The sequence below is a fragment of the Haliotis rufescens genome, unplaced genomic scaffold (genome assembly GCF_023055435.1).
Source record: "Haliotis rufescens isolate VD_foot unplaced genomic scaffold, xgHalRufe1.0.p SCAF_11, whole genome shotgun sequence".
NCBI lineage: Eukaryota > Metazoa > Mollusca > Gastropoda > Lepetellida > Haliotidae > Haliotis > Haliotis rufescens.
This window is the reverse complement of record NW_025963791.1, coordinates 2,589,950-2,614,858: the sequence shown is the minus strand read 5'-3', so window position 1 is coordinate 2,614,858 and position 24,909 is coordinate 2,589,950. Positions and strand designations below refer to the sequence as shown.

Here is a 24,909-nt window from a genome sequence, read left to right as displayed (position 1 = left end):
GTAACATATTTATTTCAAGGTGTTGAAATATTGGTGTTATTGTCGATGGTTTTCATCGTGGTTGTTACTTGAAGAAAATGCAATAGTGAAATACTCCCTCGGCCACTAGTAGTTGAGAGGTCAAGTGTGATTTTCCTTTACTTTGTTAGTGAGTGAGAAAAGGAGGTATTTGATTACAAAAGGCGATATTGCAGCAACATGCCCACAGCTTGCGGGCGTAATTGGGCCTGAAAATGAAATAACTAGTGTCTCGCATAAAACATATTAATCTTAAAATCAGCACAAAAGGCACCGTATAAGAAATAAGTGTGAGTTTGGCTTAACGCCGATCAGTATTTCAATTTTATATGGTCTGTCAACTTAATATGGGATAAAGTTATACAACGCAGCCAGACTAAGGACAACTGACAGCCCAAACTATTTTGAATCAATCAAACACCACTGTTTGTCTGGACAGTGTGGCTGTTGTATTCTTGATACTCTCGTTACACATAGACAATGTCTCAGTTGTCATGGATGCCAAAATGTCATATACACCAGACCGTTAAACGTATAGCGTCCTGTTTGAAACCGAGACCCGTCCACCGTAAGTGTTAATCCCTGGTTTCTTCTTCAACCATCTGAAGTTCAACAGAAGAGTTTTCTGGGCACACCTTCCGCGTACGTTTCCGAAACATCAGATGCCTGAAAGAATTTTTTAAAAACCGTTAGAGGTATCATCAGGTAGTCGTTTTAAGACCATGTAAAATAGAAGCTGAACATTACCTCTTGATGTCACATATTGTTACTTATATACACATCACTGTTACTAAGACTATGCCTATGTCCATCAATGTCCAAGGGGTCACCTAGTTTACATGTACCTTACTATCGGTTTCATTTAAGGGAAAAGGGAGGGGTCAACTTTGGATTGTTTGATATACCCTGTCAGAGGATGCCACTATATATATATTATGTCACTCAGCAAAGACAGTGAATCCGACTGTATCTCACCACTGATAGCTAAGCCCAACAGCTGCTGTTGTTGCGACAAGAAATAGGGCGCCCATCACAATACCGATGATAGCCGAGGAATGATCTTCAGCACGTTGTGATATCTTCACCTACGAGAAGACGCAAGGATCACACATTTGCAATGATCTTCTTTGTCATAATACTTCCAAGATGTATCAGAGTCACGTTTTGCCCCTTTATTTGGTGAAGGTACATGTAACAGCCCTCTCTTTTCAATTTGTTCGTTGTTTTATATGGTTTATGTTGTTATTCTCTGAGTTTCGCTGCTATACCAACATGAACACATTTGTCATGGTGACGGTATCCTAGGGGCTAAAGCGCTGGTTGGTAACGCCAAGGACACGGGTCGATACCCTACATGGGCACCCCATTTGGTTGGATGGAGAGGTAGGTTAGTGGTCAAAGCTTTCGCTCGTTACACCGAAGGCCCGTTTTCGAACATATTTTGGTACAAAGTGTGAAGCTAAATCTTGGTATTTTGTGTTGCTGGAATGTGACTAAAAGCAACGTATTCATCGTTAACATGGTCATACTTACTTAACCAAATGGTCATATTGTCATATTCCCAAACACGCCCGATCCTCTTCATAATAATCCAAAGATTGTTTCAATCTATTGTATTATAGAGACAATTTCCTTTCTTTTAAACGACAATAGCTTAAAAGATTATGGTTAACCTGTTTTATCATGGAGGGTGAGCACAGAGGTCGATTTACTGGAATGATGCTGTGTCCAATGGCTTTCTCAATCCACTCTTCAAGGTTTCCTTCTTCAAACACGGCTTCCATCAAAGTAGATACACTTACTTCGCTTGGGACAGTGACAGCAAGACTAAAGGAAGAACCACTGTAATAGAATTACTTTCCGAATATAATCACCACAAACAAAAAACGTTGGGGTATCAAGCGCTGCCTTGTTGAACCCGCCGAGAACTTTAAGAAGAATGTGAAGATTCCCCGACACTGCAGCCTTCTGCCTTACCCAGATTGGAAGAAGGGTTGTATTCCTGGTTGCAAACCCAGGTATTCTCCATTATAAATTATTATTATTATTATTATTATTATTATTAATATTATTATTATTATTAACCAACCAACCAATATTTACAGAATAAAATAAGAAATGAAGCAAAGATGGTTTGGGTGATCATGTCACAGTCAGGCTGGTGAGGTTCATCATCAGCTCAGGGCCCTTGCCCCCTCTACAAGCAGCCAAACCAGCGAATGGCACTTCTCCCAGGAAGCACTGCCTAGTCAAACCCACCCATAACTGTTCGGAGAATGTGAAGACTCCCCAACACTTAAGCCTTCTGCATTACCAAGAATGTCAGAAGGGCTGTGTTACTGGTGGCAAACATGGGTACTCTCCCAATGTCTGTCAACAGATTGGGAGGTACCAAACATCAAGCACCGAGAACAATGGGGAGTCGGACAACTTGGTACTTGGGATGCAAGATAGACATTTCGAAAGCAAGGTTCGCATATTTGCCATGTATTTCCTGAATCTTGTCAAACACATTCGTGTCAAAAGGGACAGAAAATTCAATAATATAAATGAGTAGTAGTAGTAGTAGTAGTGGTAGTATCATACCTTATATTTGCAATGATTATTGTGAAATTGTTCACATTTGATAGTCGTTTCCATGATTCGAGAGCCAAAGTTACGTTCCGCTTGTTGTGAGATAGGGAAACATTATCGGCGATTCGAAACGTCAACAGCAGGGAATTTCCTGCATCAAAGAATCATTTATGACAATGAACAGTCAGAAGAATAAGTTAGTTTGAAGAATAGATTTTCAATCGGATGAGAGTCAAGAAATGTTTAGTTATACATGTATGTATTTGTTGATATGTATACGTCATTGTACATACAAAGACCATAATAATTTCTATAAATGATGTATTTCTTATCCTTTCATTAGGAATCTTGAATGTAGCAAACAATTTCAGTGTCTTTTGATATGAAATATATCAACACGAGTTGATAAAAGTGGGAAAACTCCGAGGCCTGTCGAGGATTTTTTCCACTTTTATCATCGAGTGTTGATATATTTGATATCAAAAGACATGAGGGTGAGATTTTATTTATCATCCAACATCATTCTTCCAACTTTTTCAGTTTGTAGACAGTAATAAGCAGTGTCTTAAGTGTAAAAGGTACTGCTAACAGCTTCAGTAGCAGAGCCATAAGTGATGTCATTTGATTGTGACGTCACGGTAACCAATGACGTCACAATGGTCTGCAAAGCATTGTGATGCAGTTTGATTGCAGCGATATCTACTGTCGCTTGATCTCACCCAAGCTACATCTCCTGTGGGAGCCAGTTTTGGGTGATAAAATGTTTTAAATACAACTTTCCACAGTTTATCAATGGATAATTTGAAAAACTTCACAATCATGTATCATATTAAAGTGTTATTAGACCTTATAAAAGATTCACACCGATGTGTACGTCAATGAAAACATTTTTGTTATGTATATTTTATATTAAAAAAACATATCTTTTGAAATATAAGAGAAATAATCATTTCCATTATCTGATTATTTCATGAGCATGTATTTATCAAATAGTGTTCGTCAAGAGACCAAATGTTCGCTAAAAGGGGAGCATATTCTGCCTGTATGGTGGTCATACGTATAACAATTTGTTGTTAGTCAAGTATTATGGCCATTTGTTAGGAAGATGGTTAGAAAGTACCGGAAGTTACTTGCCCAATGTAAAACATAATTTCTAAAATATATAATTATATATTGTGGGATCTTTTCAATCAGCAGGACCTTTTATTTCACATTTAGAACTTCTGCGTCTATGTTTGATAAATATATCTTATCTGGATTTTCACAAAGTGGCCGATACGTTTTTACCACTTCATTGTATGGACATTGTGTTGTCGTGAACGTGTGCATGAGGAACTTTCCTGCAATAAATTATAATTTATATTACTTATTTGTTTGAATACAGTTGTTTAATTATGACATCTTGTGTTTTCACGCATCCTATGTGTACGTTATTGTTCTGAGGTTGTCATTTTGTGCACTGTCTGATTACATATGATGACTTACGAATGTGTTGTAGGTTCCCGATAGAGATGCATGGTGGGACTGTCAAGTTGGAAACATGGCTGATCTTCTCTGCAAGGTCATCAGTGTCGGTATCGATGTCCTCAGCTGGCACCGACGGTGAATTATTCCACGATGTACCGGTAGTACTCTTTGTATCGATGTCATAAGTTGGAACCGATGGAGAATCATTCGGCGATGTACCGATAGTATTGCTTGTATCGATGTCAGTGCTAACAGTGCTGCTTGTGTTTAGATTTATATTATTGGAATTAAAATGTCTATGTACCTCAGTTGATGGTGAAAATTTGCTAACGTCACTTGTTGATCTTTCTGTGTAGGGTCGTTGAGACTGCGTTACATGGGTATACAGTGATGTAGTCCTCTGTGGTGCCGATGTCGTTAAGATGGCGTGTAACGTCGTTGTCGATGGAGATGTTGCTCGAATTACGTCTATCGGCGGCGTCCTAGGACGAACTACCGTCGTCATTTCATGCTGACAGTTTGTTTTCTCTTCAAAAAAGCGACTGATTTATGATAATAGCCCACATGTAATTTAATTTGTTAAATATATCAATCATGTCGACATAACTGAATTTATTATAGGAACATGAAAATTGTTTCACGGATTAAAAGCAGTACTTTATTGATTATATATTCCGCACGTATGAGTTATTATTAACCATCGGAAAAAGAAAGAAACTCAAAATGCACCTTGAATATGTATCATAGATATGGCATATATTTGGTGCAGTTAAACACATCCATATGTAATGTACACAGATGAGTAAGTGAGTGAGTCTACACAGATGAGTGAGTGAGTGAGTTAAGGAGCGACCTTGCTTTTGCGTCACATTGAGCAGCCATATCAAGGCTTGGAAAAGAAGAATGGGCTTCACACATTATAGTACCCATATTGGAAATCAAACTGCAACGTGACGAGCAAACGTTTTAATCACCAGTCTACGCCTACCGCCCAAGGAGTAGGACCATATTCATAATATGTCTAATAGCTGTGACTTACCGTCTTTGCACGCGACTAAATATCCGTTGTGGTTACACTCGTACATGCCTGGATAGGAGGTCATTTGGAATTCTTGGCAGGTTTTGTCGCAATGTTGACCGTACCATCCACGATCACACTCCACAAAATTAGTTATATGTATCCTATAGTATTAAAATAGGAAGACAGCAGAGACCCAGATATATAAACAGCTTATAGCTGTAAAATACACATTATAAATTCATTACCCATGTAGGTTTTACTTATTTTGTTCACATAAGCATGAACTGTTTTAAGTAATCTGTGCACATGCCATAACACCAAATGTGTCTTTTTTAGCTTGTGTACCTATGTTTCCTTACAGATATCACCTGGAATCACATACATGAACGAATGACGAATGTCATTGCTCATATTTGTCCTTTTTACTCCGACTTAAGGAGCGATCTTTTCTGTAAAATTTCTCAATTTGAACCATTATTTCTATCAATGGAACCTATTTATAAATTAAGTCATGTAATGATTAATGATATTTCTTTCGCAATCCCAAGCCGCCATTCTCTACACAATGTACAAACTCAGAAATAATTCTTCTAAAGTGCTACTCTCCTTTCTATAAAAAAAATAATTATGCAATGTTGTATCTCAAATGACTTTAGTACAATCATTTTATGAATATACATGTATGTACATTATTACTATAATATTTTTAGAACAATCTGAGATTCTAACTCACACAAAGGGAAATCTGATTTGCTAAAGGTCAAACTTCTTTCAGCCTTAATAGTAAGAATTGCATACCGCGTAATTTGCGTTTTGCTGTGTAGAGTTATGTCCCTTAGGTACCAAGGACTATGTAGTGGGGTGGAGTTCAAGGTTTTCACTGATAATATCATCTTCCCAACGCAAGAGAGTTAACTGACTATAAAATTCATGAGTCAACCTTGCCGAACTTGGCTTCAATTTCTGAGATATGTTTTTGCTGGCCTAACGGGTGTATGCATAGTCCAAACAAAAATCGCGTAACGAAATCGACATCCAGTTAAACTCTGACATCACCGCTTTGTTACCTCGTTGCATGACGTCATAGCTCGGTATAGAGTCATGATTGGAATTTCGCTTTAAGAAATTACTCCAGACATACGTAAATTATCCCCGAGGTTTGTCATTTAATTTCAGTTATGCTGAATCAACCACAAAAGAACTGTTTGGGCCGAGACATTCTTATATTTTTAAAAGTACATGTATCAATGATACATGTATGCAAATGTGTTGCCTACATGACTATGACGAAAAGCATGAATTTGGCGTGGTAGTAATTAGTTGAAGGAAAAGCGATCCTCATTTCGTTCACTCGGACAATTAAAGTACCATGTACATTTTAAAAAGTGTGTATATTTAAAAAGTGTGATTGCTATACTCACCGACACGCTCGCCCTTTCAGCCAAGCACCGCTCTTGTACTTGGACGGAGTTACCATGGAAAAGCGTTCAAAACGATGTTCGTACTTCAGCACCTCGATGATATCATCTACTCCATTATCATAGTCTACAACTGTAATCTGTGTAGACACTCCGACCTTTAGCACAACGCAAGACAATATTGTAAATAATGATGTTAATAATAATAATAATAATAATAATAATAATAATAATAATAATAATAATGATAATGATAATAATAATAATAATAATAATAATAATAATTAAACTGAATTATTTGAAATTTATAGTTTTTTACGAACCACCGATTGATTGGGATTGAATCCTATATTTACCATGCTGGGACATACTTAATGTGGTCTATGTCTCCATATTCAAAGAAAACGTGTAAAATCACAGCATGATAGATAAGAATAATTATTTGGACCTTGCGGTTGGTAGATCATTATGTGTCAATAAAGATTTATCTAGGCATACCTGTACCTTATGGCTGGATGTGAAAGTACTAGTCGTCGGATTGCGAACATTTCCAATCATTTCACCAAATGTTATGTCCTTCTTGTTATCGAAGCGGGATGTTTCCTTCTTCAGTATGTCACAGTTCCTGAACAGTTCATTCACTACGTAAACTGACGGCCAAAAGAAACTTTACCACTTTAAAAATGAAATTGCAAAAAATTAAAAACACAAGCGATAGTTAAATCAATGCAAAACACATCGTCCAAAAACAATGCCATTTGCTGCAAGTAATACACGTCCACGGCCCTTTTTTTTTTTTAAGATAATGGAAAAAATGGCGAAAAAAACAATACATGCCGCATGGCCATGGGTAGCCGAAACTTCACGTAATAAAGGTAAACAAGAAAACATTGAAGCAGAGCCATATGTGATGCCTCACAAATGCACAATTATGATGTTACTAATGGGCACGAAAGAGCATAATTATATTAACCACAAATATAATAACGCTGTTGTGAAATTATTTTTTTACTTATTCTGAGTACTGGGCATTACAGTTGATACAGTTGAATAGGGTAGGCCTATTTAAAAAAATAGTTTTCTTGTTTAACGCGCAATCAGCATTACTGCAGCTATTTGACGGTGGACTATAATTAACAGAGTCTGGACCAGACAATCCAGTGATTGACATCATGAACTACACAATTGGAATATGCATGATGTCATGCATCCACCAAATCAGCGAGCCTCACTACCCTGGCCTCTTACGGCAAGCATGTGTTGCTGAAGACCTATTTTAACCTAGCTAATAATTCATACAAAGCATTTTTGAAGTCCCTTTTATATTTTTCATGAACATACACTTTCTCAAAAAAGAAACGCAACCCCAGTCTGAAAATGTGAGAAAGACCCAAGAAGAAAAATGTTCATTGTAAATACAGTTTTTCTGATATGCACGCATACCATGTACATTGTTTATTAACGTAAGCGCCCAAACACACCAATTTTCGTGCAAAAGGGCATTTTATTGTTACTTTTAGCATAGTGAGCAAAATTTTCTCGTGGCCCATGCCAAAAGCCTCATGCACGTGCAATTCATGGAAAGAGCAGTAGAAGTATGGGTTTATAAAAGTACGTGTTGATTAGCAATTCACTCTATCATTTTCACCGAAAGACAAGGTCGAATATGCCACGGTTGAGTGCTGCAGATCGAAATATCGCCATTGGTCGTATTGAGGCCGGACAAAGCTTTGGAAACGTTGCCCGGCACCTCAATATTCATAAAACAACGATTTCCCGACTTTTGAGCCAATACACCCAGTTTCATGCAACTGAAGATCGCCCCAGAAGTGGTAGGCCAAGGGTTACCACACCACCTCAGGATCGATTCATCCGGGTCACCCAACTACGTAATCGGCTAGCCACACCTACCGTCACTGCAACATAGGTGCCAGGTTTGAGAAGAGTGTCCGCACAAACAATTACGAGAGGCCGGTCTACGTGCAAGAAGACCACTGATTGGACCTGTTTTACGCCACGAACATCGACGCCAACGACTCAGGTGGTGCACCAACGTTCAGATATGGACCCTCAGAAACTGGAAGTGCGTCTAGTTTAGTGACGAATCACGTTTTCTCTTGCAACGCCGTGACGGAAGACAGCGTGTCTATAGAAGAGGAAACTAACGTTTTGCCCCGAAATGTGTTCGGCAGGTCCACAGATTTGGTGGAGGGAGCATCATCGTGAGGGGAGCCATGTCTTACAACCAAAGATCAGACTTGGTGATCATTTGTGGCAATTTGACAGCCCAGCGCTATATCAATGACGTTTTACAGCCTCATCTTCTGCCGATTATCGACCAACAGAGGGAGCTTTATCAACACGACAACGCCCGGCCGCACACTGCTCATGCAACAGTGAATTTTCTCCAGAATTCTGACGTCAACGTGTTACCATGGCCCTCCCGATCACCAGATATCAACCCAATCGAACATCTTTGGGATTATCTGGACCGACGAGTACGTGCACGTACACCGCCTCCGCAGACGTTGGATGCACTAGCCGTTGCACTGCAGGAGGAGTGGAGAGCAATCCCTCAGGAAAGAATCCGGCGTCTAATCCGTTCTGTTCCTAGGAGGTGCAATGCTGTGATCGCAACTCGTGGCGCTCATACGAGGTACTGAGAAACACTCCCCCTTGCGTCAAGTCAATCTTAGTGAGAGAACTGTCAAAGTCTGGACTTAAACTTGCATAACTGTACTGCCACCATGCCAAATTTCATATTGTTGTCTTCAATAATAAATGTGTTATAATAACTTGAATATTGAGATAAAGATCTTGAAAATATAGGGGTTGCGTTTCTTTTTTGAGAGAGTGTATATGAATTTTCCAAAATCTGATCTTTTGTGAGACGGTGCGAACATCACCAGTCCTAACCATGGAGGAGGTGCCTGTAGAATGAAGGCCATGTTGATGTATGTCATTTGAAGTGGAAAACATTTCAAAACCAGAACTTATCAATAACGGATATTCCCCCTCTTTTGTTTTACATTTTTTGGTCAGTTTCTTTTTTGCATTTCTTTCTTTCAAAGAAAAGTAATTATGATCATGATGGGTTGAGTTACTTGGTCTTTTTCTATGTATTGTTTTTTGTTGTTGTCCAGTTTCAAAAACTGTTGTGGAATGTGGTTTCCTTGTAACGATGACTGGTTCATATGAATGAGTTCATATGATAATGGTTGATATACTATTAAGATGTAACATAACAATTCATCCATTCTACTAAACAATACTAAAACTGTTTTTCCATTCGGATCAATCCCTCACGAACCATTCCACTGATAAAAATCAAATAATGCATAAAAATAAAAATCCGTAAAATTTGCAATGGAGACATCATTAAGAGTTACCAAAAGTTACTTGGATATCAGTATTGCTTGTTGAAATGATTCTAGGAAATGTGTTTCCCCTGTTTCAATATTTGGAGCACCCATGACGGGGCCATAAAACTGATCTGTTATGTAAACAATATCGCTTGAGGCAGTGGTTGCTGGGAGCTGATTATGACCTAAATACCCCTCATAGCCTTCGGTGTTAGCTATAAGTGACCCTAGAGAACTGTGCCTTCATGCAACAGATTATCGAGGTCAGTGGAACAGCCCTTGGGCACAAAATATATGATAGTGACCAGAATTGTGCATTCCATTAAACGGTTGAAAAATACTACGGGCTCTATGGAAATTCGCCGACACACTACCCGTTCCAAACGTTTCAGATGTGGCTATGTGCAGTGCACTGATTATAAAAACACCGGAGACCGGGCTAATTCAAAATACGGAATATAACAATTCCTAATATTTCCAGTGAACATGAGCACCCATCAATCAAAGGAGTGGTATGTAGAATGTGGAATAGCCGTATTACATATAATATGAGATGTCGTCGTTGTTCATGAATAAGCACATCTTCCCGAAGCAAGAGAGTTAACTGACTTTAAAAGTCCAGTTAGTTATGATACAGATGGGAGCTATCGATGCCCACACTGCTAGAACGTTTGGTTGCTCCCGCGTTTCTGTAACTAACCTGATGCAACAGACGTTACTGGCATAGGGTCGTCTTCACTGATAAAAGCCGGTTCTGTCTGTTCAGAGCTGATGGAAAAGAACGAACGGCGGCATGCCGCGTTCAGGAATTGTGGCGTATGTGGAGGGGGGGGGGGGGGGGGGGGGGGGGGATGTTATAGTGTAGGGGGAATTGTGGGCAGGAGAGAACACCCCTGGTCACCTGGTCCGATTGTCCTACCATTTCTACAACAGCTGCCACGTGATGTCCTTTATCAGCATGTCAACGCCAGACCCCACGCACCCCGAATCCTGCAGAACTTCCTTGCAGCAAACAAATACAACGTGGCCTGCACGCTCCCCAGACTTGTTCCCCATAGAACACCCCTGGGATCGTTGTGTTCAACGGCGACCACATCCTCCTGCCAAACCGAGAAGAACCGATCTACGCCCTCCAAGATGAATGGCGACGTATCCCACGTGACGTCATCAGACGACTGACTTTTTCTGTGCGCCGGAGAGTTTTTGCGCGTCTTTTTGTAGAGGTTGATCATACACGCTATTAATGTGACGTGTCATTGAACTTAAGCGATTTCAGATGTATGCGTCATTGTCCATTAGGCTGAAAGCTTGTAAACGTATTTGCTACCCTCCCTTAATTCGGGCAACTGTCATGCTAATATCAGATGTTGTATGTTCCTTCTGGCCGGCAGTTTATATATATGACTTTACGACATCAAAATATAGCATATGTAAGACATAAAACCCAGACCACAAACAACGATAAATAATAATAATAATAATAAAAATAATAATAATGCGGGCCATCCGTTGACGCATGCTCAAAGCGCTAACACCACTATTAACCCGGTCAATTGAATCGGTGTGCACTGGATTTTCTTTATCAGCTCCCTATGGAGTATACAACCCAAGCTGCCTTTGAGGCGCTAGAAGGTTAACAGTCAAAAAACCATCTCATCCTACCGGGTACCAAGTCAATGCTTGATTAACAGAGGCATATTTCGAACAAACTCACTTGCCTCCAAGGACGCACCACATGTGCTTCAGGACCGTAACCCAAGAAACTCTCAGGAGTCAAGCTGTCGAACACAGTCGCCCTTCCAAGTACTCACCGTGAACAACGTTGCTTAACTTTGGCTGATATCGACAAACTATTATTGTGCTTTATTGTTTTAGGTGTAAATGTTCTTCAAACCTCTTTGCTCCTATGTGGGTGTAGCACAAACGGAAGAATGGGTCGCAGGGAGATGATGAACAGAAAACAAGGCCGTCACAGCACGTCCCCTTGCCGTCAGCCACTATGCTGTCAGGATTCGTGTAACGATCCAACTTCACCGTGATGGTCCCACTGCCTTTAACTGCCTGTAAAAGTGAAGGTAGTGACAGAACTAAACTGAAAGCAAATTAATTTTACACTTGAAAATTGGATTTGACCAAACAATTACAAACGTATTAAAGTGTTAATAGGAGGAAAACAGTCACATAATCACTGCCAACTTAAGGTCCAAAACACAATCATGCTACCCGCATCAAATATATCACCATACAGCAATTTTTAGTTTGTTTCATTTCTAGCCACCATCAAACATGGGTGTATACATTCTAGCCCGGTAGTTAACGTCAAATAAAAAAGTGAATGTTCAAAACAAACATATTATGAGAACGGCATTTCAGTTACAAAATGTTTATCACGGCGTGTTAGTTTGGTGTAGGAGCAGAGTCCGATGTGATATTTGAAGTCTACCATTTGAATGGTGTTAACAAATCTACAAAGGGCGAACCGGGGTGTGATCACACGGTCTAAAGATTCTGGCACGTCTAATGGACGTAACTCTGTACAGCAAATTAGACCCTTGCCCACTTTCTGCACTGGATCCCGTCGCTACAGTTGCAATGCTAAATGAAAAGAAACATTGCAGATTTGTGATTTAAATATTATGGGGGATGAACTTTTTATTGATATATCCGCATGAAGGCCATATCTGGCAAAAGTAATTTTAAAATTCTTTTATTTACTAAACTGTATTGACAAACAGACAATTCAATGCTGATTCCATTGTGATGTATTTAGGCCACGTATAATTAGTTAGGTGTTCGGGCCTGGATGACTAACATAAAGTTAACTGGTTCGAACTGTCGATTCAGCCTGAGCAGCTATTATGAAGCTGTTATTCCTCACTACTTTAATTCAGCTTTGTGTACTGCTTAAAGGGCAAGTTCACACGGAAATTAACCTATTTTTCTTGTACTTTTTCCACATTAAAAGTGTTAACCTAGAAGTGTCATAGACAAAAATATAAAAATATCACAATTAATTAACATATTTTTCGCATTAAAACGATTTATATTTTTCACATTTACCAAGTGTTCTATTTCCACAACAAAAACACAATGGCTTATGCCCCTTGCAATATGACGTCATTGGTGCCAATTGATAAACATTATGACGTCATCATGCTTTGTTAGAGCCGCTTCACGTGGTGTAGGTCTAGATGTGTGATTCTAGCGTCTCAGATGCCAGCCAGCATAGTGTTATGCTGAGTCACCACTGCGTCGGAGTGTGTCGTAGACCATGTTGTTTTACCGCAAACTGGTACTTGATATCTTTTGCGTTGAGAATAGACAGGGACCCAGTTGAATTGGCACCAATTACGTCATAATCTAAGGGGGATAACTCAGGCCTGTTTAGCTCGAAAAACGAAGGCCTCATAACGGCATATCATTTTCACACTATTGTGAGCTTCCTACTTTCACTGTGAAAAAAATGAGTGTATATTTTCAAACACAGATACTAATTAATTCTAAAATTGCGTTTTGTTAAGAAAAAGAAAGAAAGTGATTTTTGCGTGTACACTTCCCCTTTAACGCCGCTTTCATTTCAACAGTATTTGAGACCAACCAAGAGATGAGGGCCTTATGGATGAAAAATCACATTTTGACTTCTTAGTTTATTTTAAAACTACTGTACCCTAGGACCACAAAAATACAATTCACAACCTTCAATTAATTATTACAGAGATACATAGCATCAAACATTCGGACCCATTTTTAGAGTTAAAACTGTTTATATAGTGATTGCAGTTTTAGATATAACGTCTGATTAATTGAAAGAAGACATATATGCTGAAATGATTTGAAATAATGTTTTTATTACATGACGAATGAGAAACAAGATAGTTTTGTAGTCCGCACAAGTGGCGATTTATACGGAAGTATATTGACGTCAAACGTCTTTCGTTATGACGTCAAAGCACAATTGTATCCTAGTACCTATAAGGTCGCATTTAACAAGTGATATTATTGCTAAGAGTATTAGGATCTGACTATGATACTACTCAGTAGGTGAGGTGAGATGAAATGGGGTTTAACGTCGCGTCCAAACTATTGCACTTATATAGCGACGTGTGTTTGTGTGGCTGCTTTGATATTATGCCGCAGCTTAACATGAATTCCCCACTCAGACACAGTATACTGACTCCGAGCCGACCAGTCGTTGTTTTAGCCCTAAAATGCCGAGCACAACAAGTACCATCTTTTAACGTCTTTTGGTATGACGCGGCCGGGGATCGAACCCCGGACCTTCCGCTCTCCGGGCGGATACTCTACCACTAGACTGCGGAGGCGGTCCTCTACTCAGTAGGTATATGGGTTGAATGCACTAAACGACCCGTGATGATCCCGGTTACAATAGGACTTCAGCAACTTCAGCTGCGTCGACCTGATTCCCAGCTATTGTAACACTTAGCTGACGTCCGAAGCGATGTTAAACCCAACTCACTCACTAATAACGTTATATATGGGTGTACTTGTCGAAGGAGTAATTACAGCCTTCAGTCTGAACGAACACACAGTAAAACCTCGTCTGACTGGACCAATCTATCTGGAAACCTTGTCTTCCGCACGCTTACTCTTCTGGACGCCTATATGTAGTTAAAAGGACACGACGGCCGTATGTAGTTAAATGGACACCACTGCTGACTTGAACCGTGAAATTCCGGAGTATACAGCAACCCATGCTTGCCGTAAAAGGCGACTATGCTTGTCGTAAGAGGCTACTCATGGGATCGGGTGGTCAGGACTTGGTTGATCCATGTCATCGTATCCCAATTGCGTGGATCGATGCTCATGATGTCAATCACTGGATTTCTGTGGTCCAGACTCGATTATTTACAGACCACCGTCATATAGCTGGAATATTGCCGAGTGCGGCGTTAAACAACACTTGTTTAAGCAGGACATGGTTCCTCGTTGCGCGATCACCTGGCGTCATCACTGATTATCAGTAGTCCAAATCTTTAATCCATTCATATAATTTCACCGCTATTTTGCCTTACGCTCAATGTTTCGGCGGACGGTCGAGATTGGTTATTCTCTGGCGTTGACTTTGACAGTAAACTGGAAATTCACGTACCCTGACGGGAACAGTACCGTCCAACTTAACAAGGTTTCACTGTAAAGAATTTACATTTTGAAATTATCACTCACCTCGAACGGTACTATTAATACAGAAACGAGCCTGAACACGATAATATATTCCATAGTTATACCTGTCCTGGCACACAGCGGTGCTTAGAATGAAGTAAGCCACCTAACCCCAATATACATGCTCTAAACACTGTACGTGGTCTGAAACAATCCAGTGTTGCACGTTCATGGCTACAGTATATATCTGTACATCAATGATAATGTAAAACAAATTTTAATAACAATAGAAGTTAACTGAATCTCCTCGAGCATGCAAACGTTGACAAAGAAAAGTATCGTTTTCAGTTGTAACCTTGGCCGTGATTCCGTGATACGACGTGTATTTCACTCCGTGAGAAAGGGGATTGAGGTCAAAGAGTTAATTAGGACATAATGTTGTAAATGTATGTATGTCCAGTACGACAGATTCAGTCTTATTTCATTTAGTCGTATTAGGCGCCGCAATTCGCTGTGCAGAGTTTGCGTCCCTTGGGCACGTTAATAACCTATGATTGTTGGTTCGAATCCCGGTTCGCCCCGATTACGTTTCCAGGTTTGTCAGCACCATACCAGTGCTCGTGGGTAAACGTCTGAGACCTGCATCACTTCGGGCTTTCCTCCCACATTAAGCTGACACGCCGCGATATAACTGGAATGCTGTTAAAAGCGGCGTTAAACCCAACTCACTCACGTATTTCAGTTTAATGGTGGATGGAGCGGCCGATCGTGAAAAGGGAAAACTTAGAAGTCACTCGCATAAAATACTAATAATGGCTATGTTAGAACGGTTGACTAACATATTAACACCGAAACAATGTTAAGGTTTCATCACGTAGATACACACAAGAATCTCTCAAAGATGATGGATGGGGATGAAGGGGTGAGAATGGGATGCTGAAGGGGAAGAGAAGTGAATGTGATAGGGGTGAGAAAGGGAAAAGTGGCCGCATCACCGCGGGAGCTAATATACACAGAATAGTTTTTTTTCAGTCATTGTCGGTAGGCATATTTAAATAATTACACCTACAATTATAGGTTACAAAATGCAAAGTTCCGGTTACGACAATATTTAGAGGATGTGTGTCAATACAGAAAACACGATAGAAATCTACACAGAGAATGTAATTTAGGTATTTGGGACAACAGAGAGCTTGCGCGTTTTGTTCCAAATTCATTTTATCACGGTTAAATTACAGGTAACCCAGCTCTACATTGAAAGGAGAGTATGTTATCTCTTAATTCTCGATACCAAGACGAAATTGATTTTATACACTTACTTAGTGGAGTTATGTCAAGATAATATACCGTTATCTGTAACCATAACTGGCACCTAAACCCATCGTACGTTTGTAATTACATCGAACGAAATTGACAATTGACAATTTCCCAGTTTCAATATTTTATTTTGATACACGATCTATAACCTGAATATTTCGTTGCTCGGACCTGTCCACTCCCCAGAGCCTGTCATGTTGCAGGAAGCACTCTATCTGACCCAGTGTAAAGGTGGCCTTGTGTTGTACTGGGCCTTGGTCCGGAGTTTTCTGTCCTGAGGGACAGGCTTCACTCGGCTGCTACACTTCCTGAAACCAAGGACCGGGAACTGTGACTATGAATAAATAACTAGTATAAATTGTAATATGTAATTTTCTCCAATTTCTTTAACTTACTGAATGAGATTTTACGAAGTTTTGTAACAGTATTACAAGATAAAGCACGCCAACCTGAAAGAACAAACAATGCCATTCAGGAAGTGGCCCCATCCGGGATTCGAACCCACACTGCCAGAGTGAGGCACCTAATCGCCAGCACACAAAGTCAGTTAGATTTGTTACAATGAAATTGTTTGTCTGTTTTTCTGCCAAACACCATTCTCTGCATAATGATACACAAACAGTGACATCCTTCTCTGCAAGGACATATTTCAAATACTGCAAGGATAATAAAAAGTAAAACATAGTTTCATGTGATTGTAATAGAAGCTGAAGTCTCGGCAGCACGGTACCTTCTGAATAAAACAGCGAGGCCTGTAAGCGGCACGATGGACAGAACCCCACACAGAGTCAGAACGATGGGTAACGCATTATCTCCCTGTTTGACGGGCACCTTGCAATACAGAATACATAACATCAGGTAAATCTTTTACATAACAACAACAACAACAACAACACAACATCAACAACAACAACAATAGTAATACTATTAATAATAATGAATAATGATAAAGCACATGTTTGTATTTATCAAAACTATAGTCCACTCCCGATGTTATAGTAACTATTTTTATGATTATTATGTTTCAGGAAACTGAGATAAACAATGCAGCTGAAACTAACAAAAAGCTGTTATGTACATGGGAAAGGTGTACTCGATTCAGTCTAGCGCTTGTTGGTTCTGTCTGCTGTGTAGTAGTAGTCGCAGCAGTTGTAGTCGGAGACACAGTTGTCGATATCGTCGATGTTGTAGCGGTTGTCGTTGTAGGGGATGTTTTTGATGGTGTCGTCATTGTCGTGGTCGGAATCAGGGCCTCACAGAAAGCACCTGTCAGTAAATATAAATATGAACAAATACAGTTCCAGGGACCACATGCACTAAACCAACTTAAGTAAAGGCAAACTCTCGTTCCTCTACTGCATCTATTTTACAACCGCTTTAACGCTATAATCGTTTCGTACAAGTGGGCTCTCATACCTGTGACAATGTTTTTCTAACGCTGATTCATGAGGACCGCAACGAGTTTTAACAGACAAAATAGGAAGTGTAAAAAACACAGTCAAAATAGACAAAAAACAGATGATGTTCCATCACAAGCACACTGCATTCGGACAAAGTTGCCTCATGTTTCATTCAGATCACACAACACATTCACTGGGTCACCCTTCCTTTATGCTCTATGTTCTATTTACGTGTATGTATCTATCTGATATTTCAGCCGTACCAGTATAGCGACTTTTGCACAGGCAAGAATAGTCACGAGGGTTGTTCCGACAGGTGGCGCTGTTTTGACACGTGCTGTTGAAACAGTAATCCCATTGGTCACATTTTGCTCCAATCCACTCTGTGACAGCCAACACAATGAAAATAATGATAATAAATGAAAGAAATATATGGAAGCATTCGTAAAATATTCGTTATTGCATTGCATTTTCTTCCGAATCACGACTTTACACATACACCAAACAACAAATAGACTACTGCAGTCTACATTTATTTATGTTGCTGTAATAGTTTTATTTATTTTTTTGTATCATACATATATGCCACTCACTGTCGAGACACACCCTCTTGCCCGCTGGGTCACAGATATAGTGACCGGGGTCGTCCTCCGCCCTGCAGTAGGTGCCACACCCGTTACCATAGTAATGATCATAACACTTCACTTGCACAGTCGCTTCAAATCTACAAACAGTTAAAAGAAAGCATCTTGAAGTCCCTTAAATTCAGTGAACTATTCAAGTGTTGATTGTTTATAGTGTTTGAATTGAATTGCTAGTTTGTCTGTAAAATAGTATATCTGGTTTCGTTTCCAACTTGATGAAATTGGAATTAGATCAACTGTTAATGTTACTTATATGAATGAATAACCGATATTGTGAACTACATTTAGCCCCTGTTTGTATTCCGGGTTAGGACAGTCATACTTGCCATAGGAGGCAACTAAATGGAATAAGTCAGTCAGGCTCGGTGACTTGGTTGATGGAATAACGATTGATTAGCCAAATGAATACCGACCTGGTAGGACGTCGCTCACAATATCCATCACTGGGCTGTCTGGTACAGACTCAAGCTTTTACAGACCGCTGTCATACAAATGGAATATTGCTGAGTGCGGCGTTAACCCAAAAAATAATACTGGTATGCAGTCATCATGACTTACGTTATTACATTCCCCTTCATGGTAATTGACGTTCCAGGCAACGTGCTGTTGAAGGTCAAGGCCGCTGCGACGTCGTAGTGAACGGTCTCAATGTTGTCATTGGAGCCGAACAGAAAGCCTGTGTCGTGATCCTGTGCATTTACCTCTATCCTTAAACTGGTCTGAAATATAAAACAACAATATGGAACATGACTTTCGTCTTATAAATATCAATCCAGCGGATAATTTGTACGATAATCAAAGGTGCTAAACAATTGTCTGGTCCTGGCTTATTATAAAATGAAAACTTGCGTCAGTTTCAAATCACAAATGTTATATCGGTAACTGTATGAGCACTTATGTCAAAACTTAACTGTTCCATTTATTCTAACGAAACTAAATATACATTGTTCAACTTAATATAGGATGAGTTAGCAAATGAGTCCTTTGCCCATAAGAAACTTTTAAAGTTACGGGAAACGTTGTAATAATGGCATGAAAGTTAATTCAAATGGCTGACATTTCTTTCTTACATTTGCAAGTTTTTTGGTTTCTGGCATCTTCAAGTACACAAGAACGGCTGAAAATGCGATTTTTTCAATTACACGAGATATCTAACTATGAGCAAGTCAATGACCTAAGTTGAATTCATTACCATATTTTTCTACTTTCTTCACCTACATATCCTAAGAAAATCAGCTTGTGTCAAAGACTCGTGCTCATGCTCAAAGTTGCTCCCTCTAAAATAACTCTTTTCGACACACTTGAGCTTAAAACATACATTGAGTATTGTTATAAGTCCGACATATGTATGTGTTGAAATGAACAAGATTAGTTCTCATTCATATGAATCTGATAACTTCCATTACCATTCTTAAAGTGTTGCTAATTACGTAGTTATACAGATCGTGTGGGCTAATATAGGGCCTTTATCATATCTCGTCCTTTCTTGTAGAACGAATAATTATTTGTGAGTAATGTCACTTTGTATACATGCACACGTTCACAACAGGAAACTTCGTCAATAACTGAGACCGGTCTGTCCAAGTCTTTTTTTTTAAGAAAATGCTAAAAAGTGAAAAACTCATGCCGCTTGGGCAGCCGAGACTTCAAAGTATATAAATGAAACGGACAGCATGTCAGACACTCACATCGATAAAAAAAAACAACAACACAGAAATGCCACGACTGACACTAGAGCAACGCGAGCGTGCCCTGAGTATGATACACCCATGCCTACATTGCTAGACCCTTTGGTAGCACCCCTGTTGCTGACATTAACCTGATACAACGTTACGAACAGAACGGGTAGACATTAGACAGGCCAAGAACAGGCAGACCCAGGGTAACTACGCCCAATGAAGACCGGTATTTGCGTACTTTGCATCTCCGAAATCGATTCCTGACAGTGACGTCATCAGCGACGAATGCCTTAGGGCATATGGTTAGTCGACAGACAGTGGCCAGGCGACTCAGAGCTCAAGGATTTAAGACCTTACAGACCTTATAGAGGACATTTATTTATAAACATCGTTGTCAGAGATCGAGATGGGCCCGGACTGTACGTCGTTGGCAGCGACATGACTGGCAGAGGGTCTTCTACATTGACAAAAACCTGTTCTAACAGTTCAGAGTTGATGGAAGACAGCCTGTTTACCGCCGAAGGGGGCAACGAAAGGCAACATGTTGGATTCAGTGTGGGTGGGGATTTGTGGGCAGGAGAGACCAACACTGGTCATCGGAAATATTTGTCAGCTCAGCGTTACATGGATGACATTCTTCGTCCGATTATCTGACCATTTCTAAAACCACGTGATGCCGTGTATTGGCATGACAACGCCCGAATCGTACAGAACTTCCTAGCAGCCATCAACGCCAACGTGTTGCCGTGGCCTGCACGATCCCCAGGCATGTCCCCCACAGAACATCCCTGAGATGTCATGGATCGTCGCGTTCGATAGCGACCAAGTCTTCCAGCCAACCTACAAGAACTGATCCAGGCCCTCCAAGAAGAATGGCGAAGAAGAATGGTGTCCCACGTGACGTCATCAGACGACTGACATTTCTGTGCGCCGGGGAGTTTTTGCGTGTCTTGAAGCAGGGGATATTCATACATGCTATCAATGTGAGGTTTCATTGATCTTGAGCGATTTTAGATGTGTGTGCCCTTAAAGTTTAACGCCACAACGGCAATATTTCAGCCAAATCGTGACGATTGTTTTTATTAAATAACGTACGTCAAAGTGATCGAAGTCAAAGGAAACAGGATTGTTTGTGTTTCCTCCAATGCTCTTGCCAAAATGGATCTGGTTCGTGTTCTCGTAGCTTCCAGTCTCTATAGGACATTTTCTGAAACAGAGAGATTGGATGGGTTTATCCCGTCTTTGAACGATATTTCAGCTGCATCAAAGTGTGTCTGTTTAATGTTGGTGGAAAATCCAGGTTATTGACCTTTACCACTTTTATGAAACCTACGCGGATGGGTATGGCGCTAACAAACCAAAGATCATCATCGTGTTACACCTGGGATCCGAACCAACTACCAGCGGATCCGGACACGACTGAGGGACGCAAAAGTTGCATCATTGATGAATCAGTGGAAATTATTGATTTGTTTGTTTGCGGTTTAACGCACTTAGCAATGCTTTAGCTATATGACGGCGGTCTGTAAGTAATCGAGTCTGGACCAGACACACCAGTGATTGATGTCAAGAGCATCGATCCGAGCAATTGGAATACGATGACAAGCACCAGTTACGTCAGGGAGCCTGACCTCCCGATCCCTTTAGTCGCCTCTTACGACACGCATAGTCGCCTCTCACGGCAAGCATGGGTTGCTGAAGACCCGGATCGATGCTCGTGATGTCAATCACTGGATTGTCTAATCTGGTCCAGACTCGATTATTTACAGACCGCCGTCGTATAGCTTGAATATTGCTGAGTGCGGCGTTAAACATCAATCAAACAAACAAACATGTTTAAGAATACTGAAACATTAGCTGACTTCCGGATTACCGAAGTTCGGACCAATGAGGTTCCACTGCATTCTATCTCATGCTCACAATTATAAAGTATAGCAATCCATTGTAAATTCAGGACCGTAAAGTTGATCTGTTATCGACAGAGATCCGGATTAGTCAGATTCCGGTGCACTGAATTATAGCATGACAACTTGCATGTTCCATTACTTTATTAGTAAATTCGAGATCGTAAAGTTGTTATCACTTATCAACTGAGGGCTGGATTAGTCAGACTTCGGTTTAGACAGATTCTAGGGCACTGAATAATAGCTTGACATACATGTATATACTATTATTGTATGAGTCAATTCGGGACCGTAAATTTGGTCCGTTATTGACAGAGATCCGGATTATCCAGTGTCCGGTTCAGACAGTTTCCACGGTACTGATCCTAGCATGAAATACATGTATGTACTATTACTCTGTTGAACTGGGCAGCTCCTTGTAGCAGACCCTGAACAGAGGATCACAGAGGTCCTTGCAGTTGAAGACCCCCTCGCAACACTCTCCTCCCGCATCCTTGCCGCTGGGGTTAGAATACTTGATGAAATGGACGGTAGCCCGACCCTTTCCTGACGTCACCTGAAAATATGGCAAGATGCATGATGGTAACATAAAATGGGGTTTAACGTCGCGTTCAAAATTATTTCACTTACATAGCGAAGTCCTTGTGTGGGGCTGCTTGTACTAGTCCCCTGCTGCCAGAGCCATCCTGCACACCGCCTCTCAACGCCTTGTCACGGAAGGACTCCGTCATCACCGCTATCTCCCTCAAAGACATCTCTGACCAGATCAACCAGATCAAAACTACGCTCCAACCTGACACCTTCTCCTCACTCCGCACTGCCCAGACCCAGGCCAACAACAAACTGCACAACCTTTCTTGACAACGGTATTAGGATCAATACCAAAACGTCGCCTTTAATTGAAGAAGTTGTTATCCATAAATTGTGTCGTCTTTGTCATCCGTCAGCTTCTAAGTAATGCCTATCAAACAATTCAAACAATATCACTCAGTGATTTATTTCCAGTTTGCTTCTTGCTGATTGGCTAGTTCGCCTAATTGTTTCATAATTGTGAATGTTTACCAAGCGGTCCACAGCAGCGTGAAGTCATGTCAAAACTGTGTCGCAAATTATTGAAGATTTTATCATTCATCGTCTATTATGCGACGTCGCTCTCGCAATATACTGACACAGCTGATTTCTCCACTTGTTGTCGGGAACCCCACAGTTTTACATTTCTTAGAAAATAAAACAATGGGTGTGCACATGTATGTATAAGGTGTGTATACAGTAACCTTTATATACAAGACCGCTTATTATAAACCCCTTGCCGTGGCTGGGAAATTGCAACACTAAATCACTCTGGAAAGCGACGTCATTCCTCGTATCTCGTAGGCTATTCTCTGAGTATGTCGTGAGTACACACCCAAAAGCTTATGAGGGACTTGAAGTTCTTCCATCGGAAACTTGCAGTATGATTTGACGAACTGATTTTCCAACAGACTTGTACATGTAGATTTGTTGTTAACTCATAGATCTCATGTGTAATTGGCAATTCATTAACATCACCATTTGATCATCATCCATCTTTGATTTAATTTGGCGGACATTTTGACAGTCAATATTGGCTCAATATTGGCATGTCAGTCTTTGCTTTTAAAAACAAAACTCACAGCTCACATATATTTCGCTATTGTTTGATAGCAAATATGGAGTAAACGTAAAACTTCTGTTATCTTTACTACAACATGTTCTTGCTAACAAGCTGAATATTTTGTATTAATTTTTTGTTGAAAGATTTGTCAGAAAAGACGAAGTTTTCTTACACCACACCATTTTTGTCAAACACGAGAAGCAATCATTAATTGATAAATTCTTATAACATAGATTACCAGTTCTCCTTTCACCTGGTTGGTGTTACAGTTGTATTAATATTTGCCTTTTATAGAAACTTGGCATTGAGTTTTTTTCCCGGCGGTAATAGTGGAGCTAGAAATGCTCATTTGCGCCTCATAATATCGCTATCCCAGGTGGCGGAGATGCGAAACACGAAAATAAGAATTGCCCGACGACAGGAAAATAGCTGGCTCTTATGTGAAGTACATTAAGTTCTTGCTCTAAGAATGAAGATCCGTCTGAATATAAGCCTTGGTCTGCATCCGTTCTCGTGGGTTTCACCATAGATGTAAATATCTGCATTACTTTCCTCCCACGTTAAGCTGCCAGGTTATAATGTAACCGTTATACTGTTCAAACCGGCTTGTTTTTTTTCAGATCTCATAACTGCCATTGTCTGTCTAAAGTCGAAAACAATATTACCGCAGAACAGTTTTTAAAAATCATGCTTGCAAAAATTTATTTATATACCTTATTGTATTAGTTATTGTAAGTATGTAACCAAAAATAGTCATTAATGATTTTATTCCTGTCGAAGGCAGGTAACCGAAACACTCAGAAACAACAATGTTAGGGCGCGAACATATATTCAGAAAAAAATATATTCAAACACCCAAATAAATTTTAATTGAAATTGCAAAGCCGCATTGCTATCATAATGTTTTTTATTTCATATCCGTCATTTGTTTCATTTGTTTCATTACATGGGAAAAAGGAAAAGGAAACTCACCTGAGTAAGACACACCAAGCACATTAAGAAGAGGGTGCGACCCATGGCGTTTTATCATCCAGACTGTCTGGCCTCATTCTGCTCTTGTGTTATACTTTATAGGGTGTTCGCACGTGTTTACATGGTCAGTCGGGATTACTGTTGTGCTGGGTACAGTTTTTATCTGGCCAATATCGCAACGGTTTGATCTAGGGAGCATTAAATCTTCTGATTTCTCATTATCTTCACTTAAAGAAATCCTCAATAGTAAGTTTACCGTCAGGAGTATGTTTACAGCACGGAATATTTTGAATGCTGGCTGAAGGGTTCAAATTCTTGGCATCATTTTGAAAAGTGATTGAATATAATTTGTGACTAAACTGGCAGCTGGATATTGCAG

General features: G+C 40.1%; 2 protein-coding genes across 3 annotated transcripts; both read right to left on the bottom strand.

The window, feature by feature from the left end:
• Window positions 1–203: 203 nt before the first annotated feature.
• On the bottom strand, window positions 204–1,997 carry LOC124144604. The gene is made up of 3 exons (XM_046514094.2): window positions 1,692–1,997; window positions 994–1,103; window positions 204–684 (listed from the first exon to the last, which is right to left on the bottom strand). Exons 1-3 carry the CDS (start codon window positions 1,800–1,802, stop codon window positions 594–596), a joined length of 312 nt encoding a protein of 103 aa, XP_046370050.2. The 5' UTR covers window positions 1,803–1,997; the 3' UTR covers window positions 204–593.
• A 14,417-nt stretch (window positions 1,998–16,414) lies between these two features.
• LOC124144605 (protein jagged-1-like) lies at window positions 16,415–24,608 on the bottom strand. Of its 2 annotated transcripts, XM_046514095.2 has the most exons (9): window positions 24,531–24,608; window positions 22,321–22,481; window positions 21,117–21,228; window positions 18,901–19,061; window positions 18,292–18,422; window positions 17,962–18,081; window positions 17,377–17,564; window positions 17,029–17,129; window positions 16,415–16,606 (listed from the first exon to the last, which is right to left on the bottom strand). In XM_046514095.2, exons 1-9 carry the CDS (start codon window positions 24,573–24,575, stop codon window positions 16,510–16,512), a joined length of 1,116 nt encoding a protein of 371 aa, XP_046370051.2. In that variant the 5' UTR covers window positions 24,576–24,608; the 3' UTR covers window positions 16,415–16,509. The 2 variants fall into 2 exon arrangements, with proteins under 2 accessions (XP_046370051.2, XP_046370052.2); XM_046514096.2 differs by lacking the exons at window positions 22,321–22,481; window positions 24,531–24,608 and adding an exon at window positions 22,556–22,862.
• Window positions 24,609–24,909: the final 301 nt, after the last annotated feature.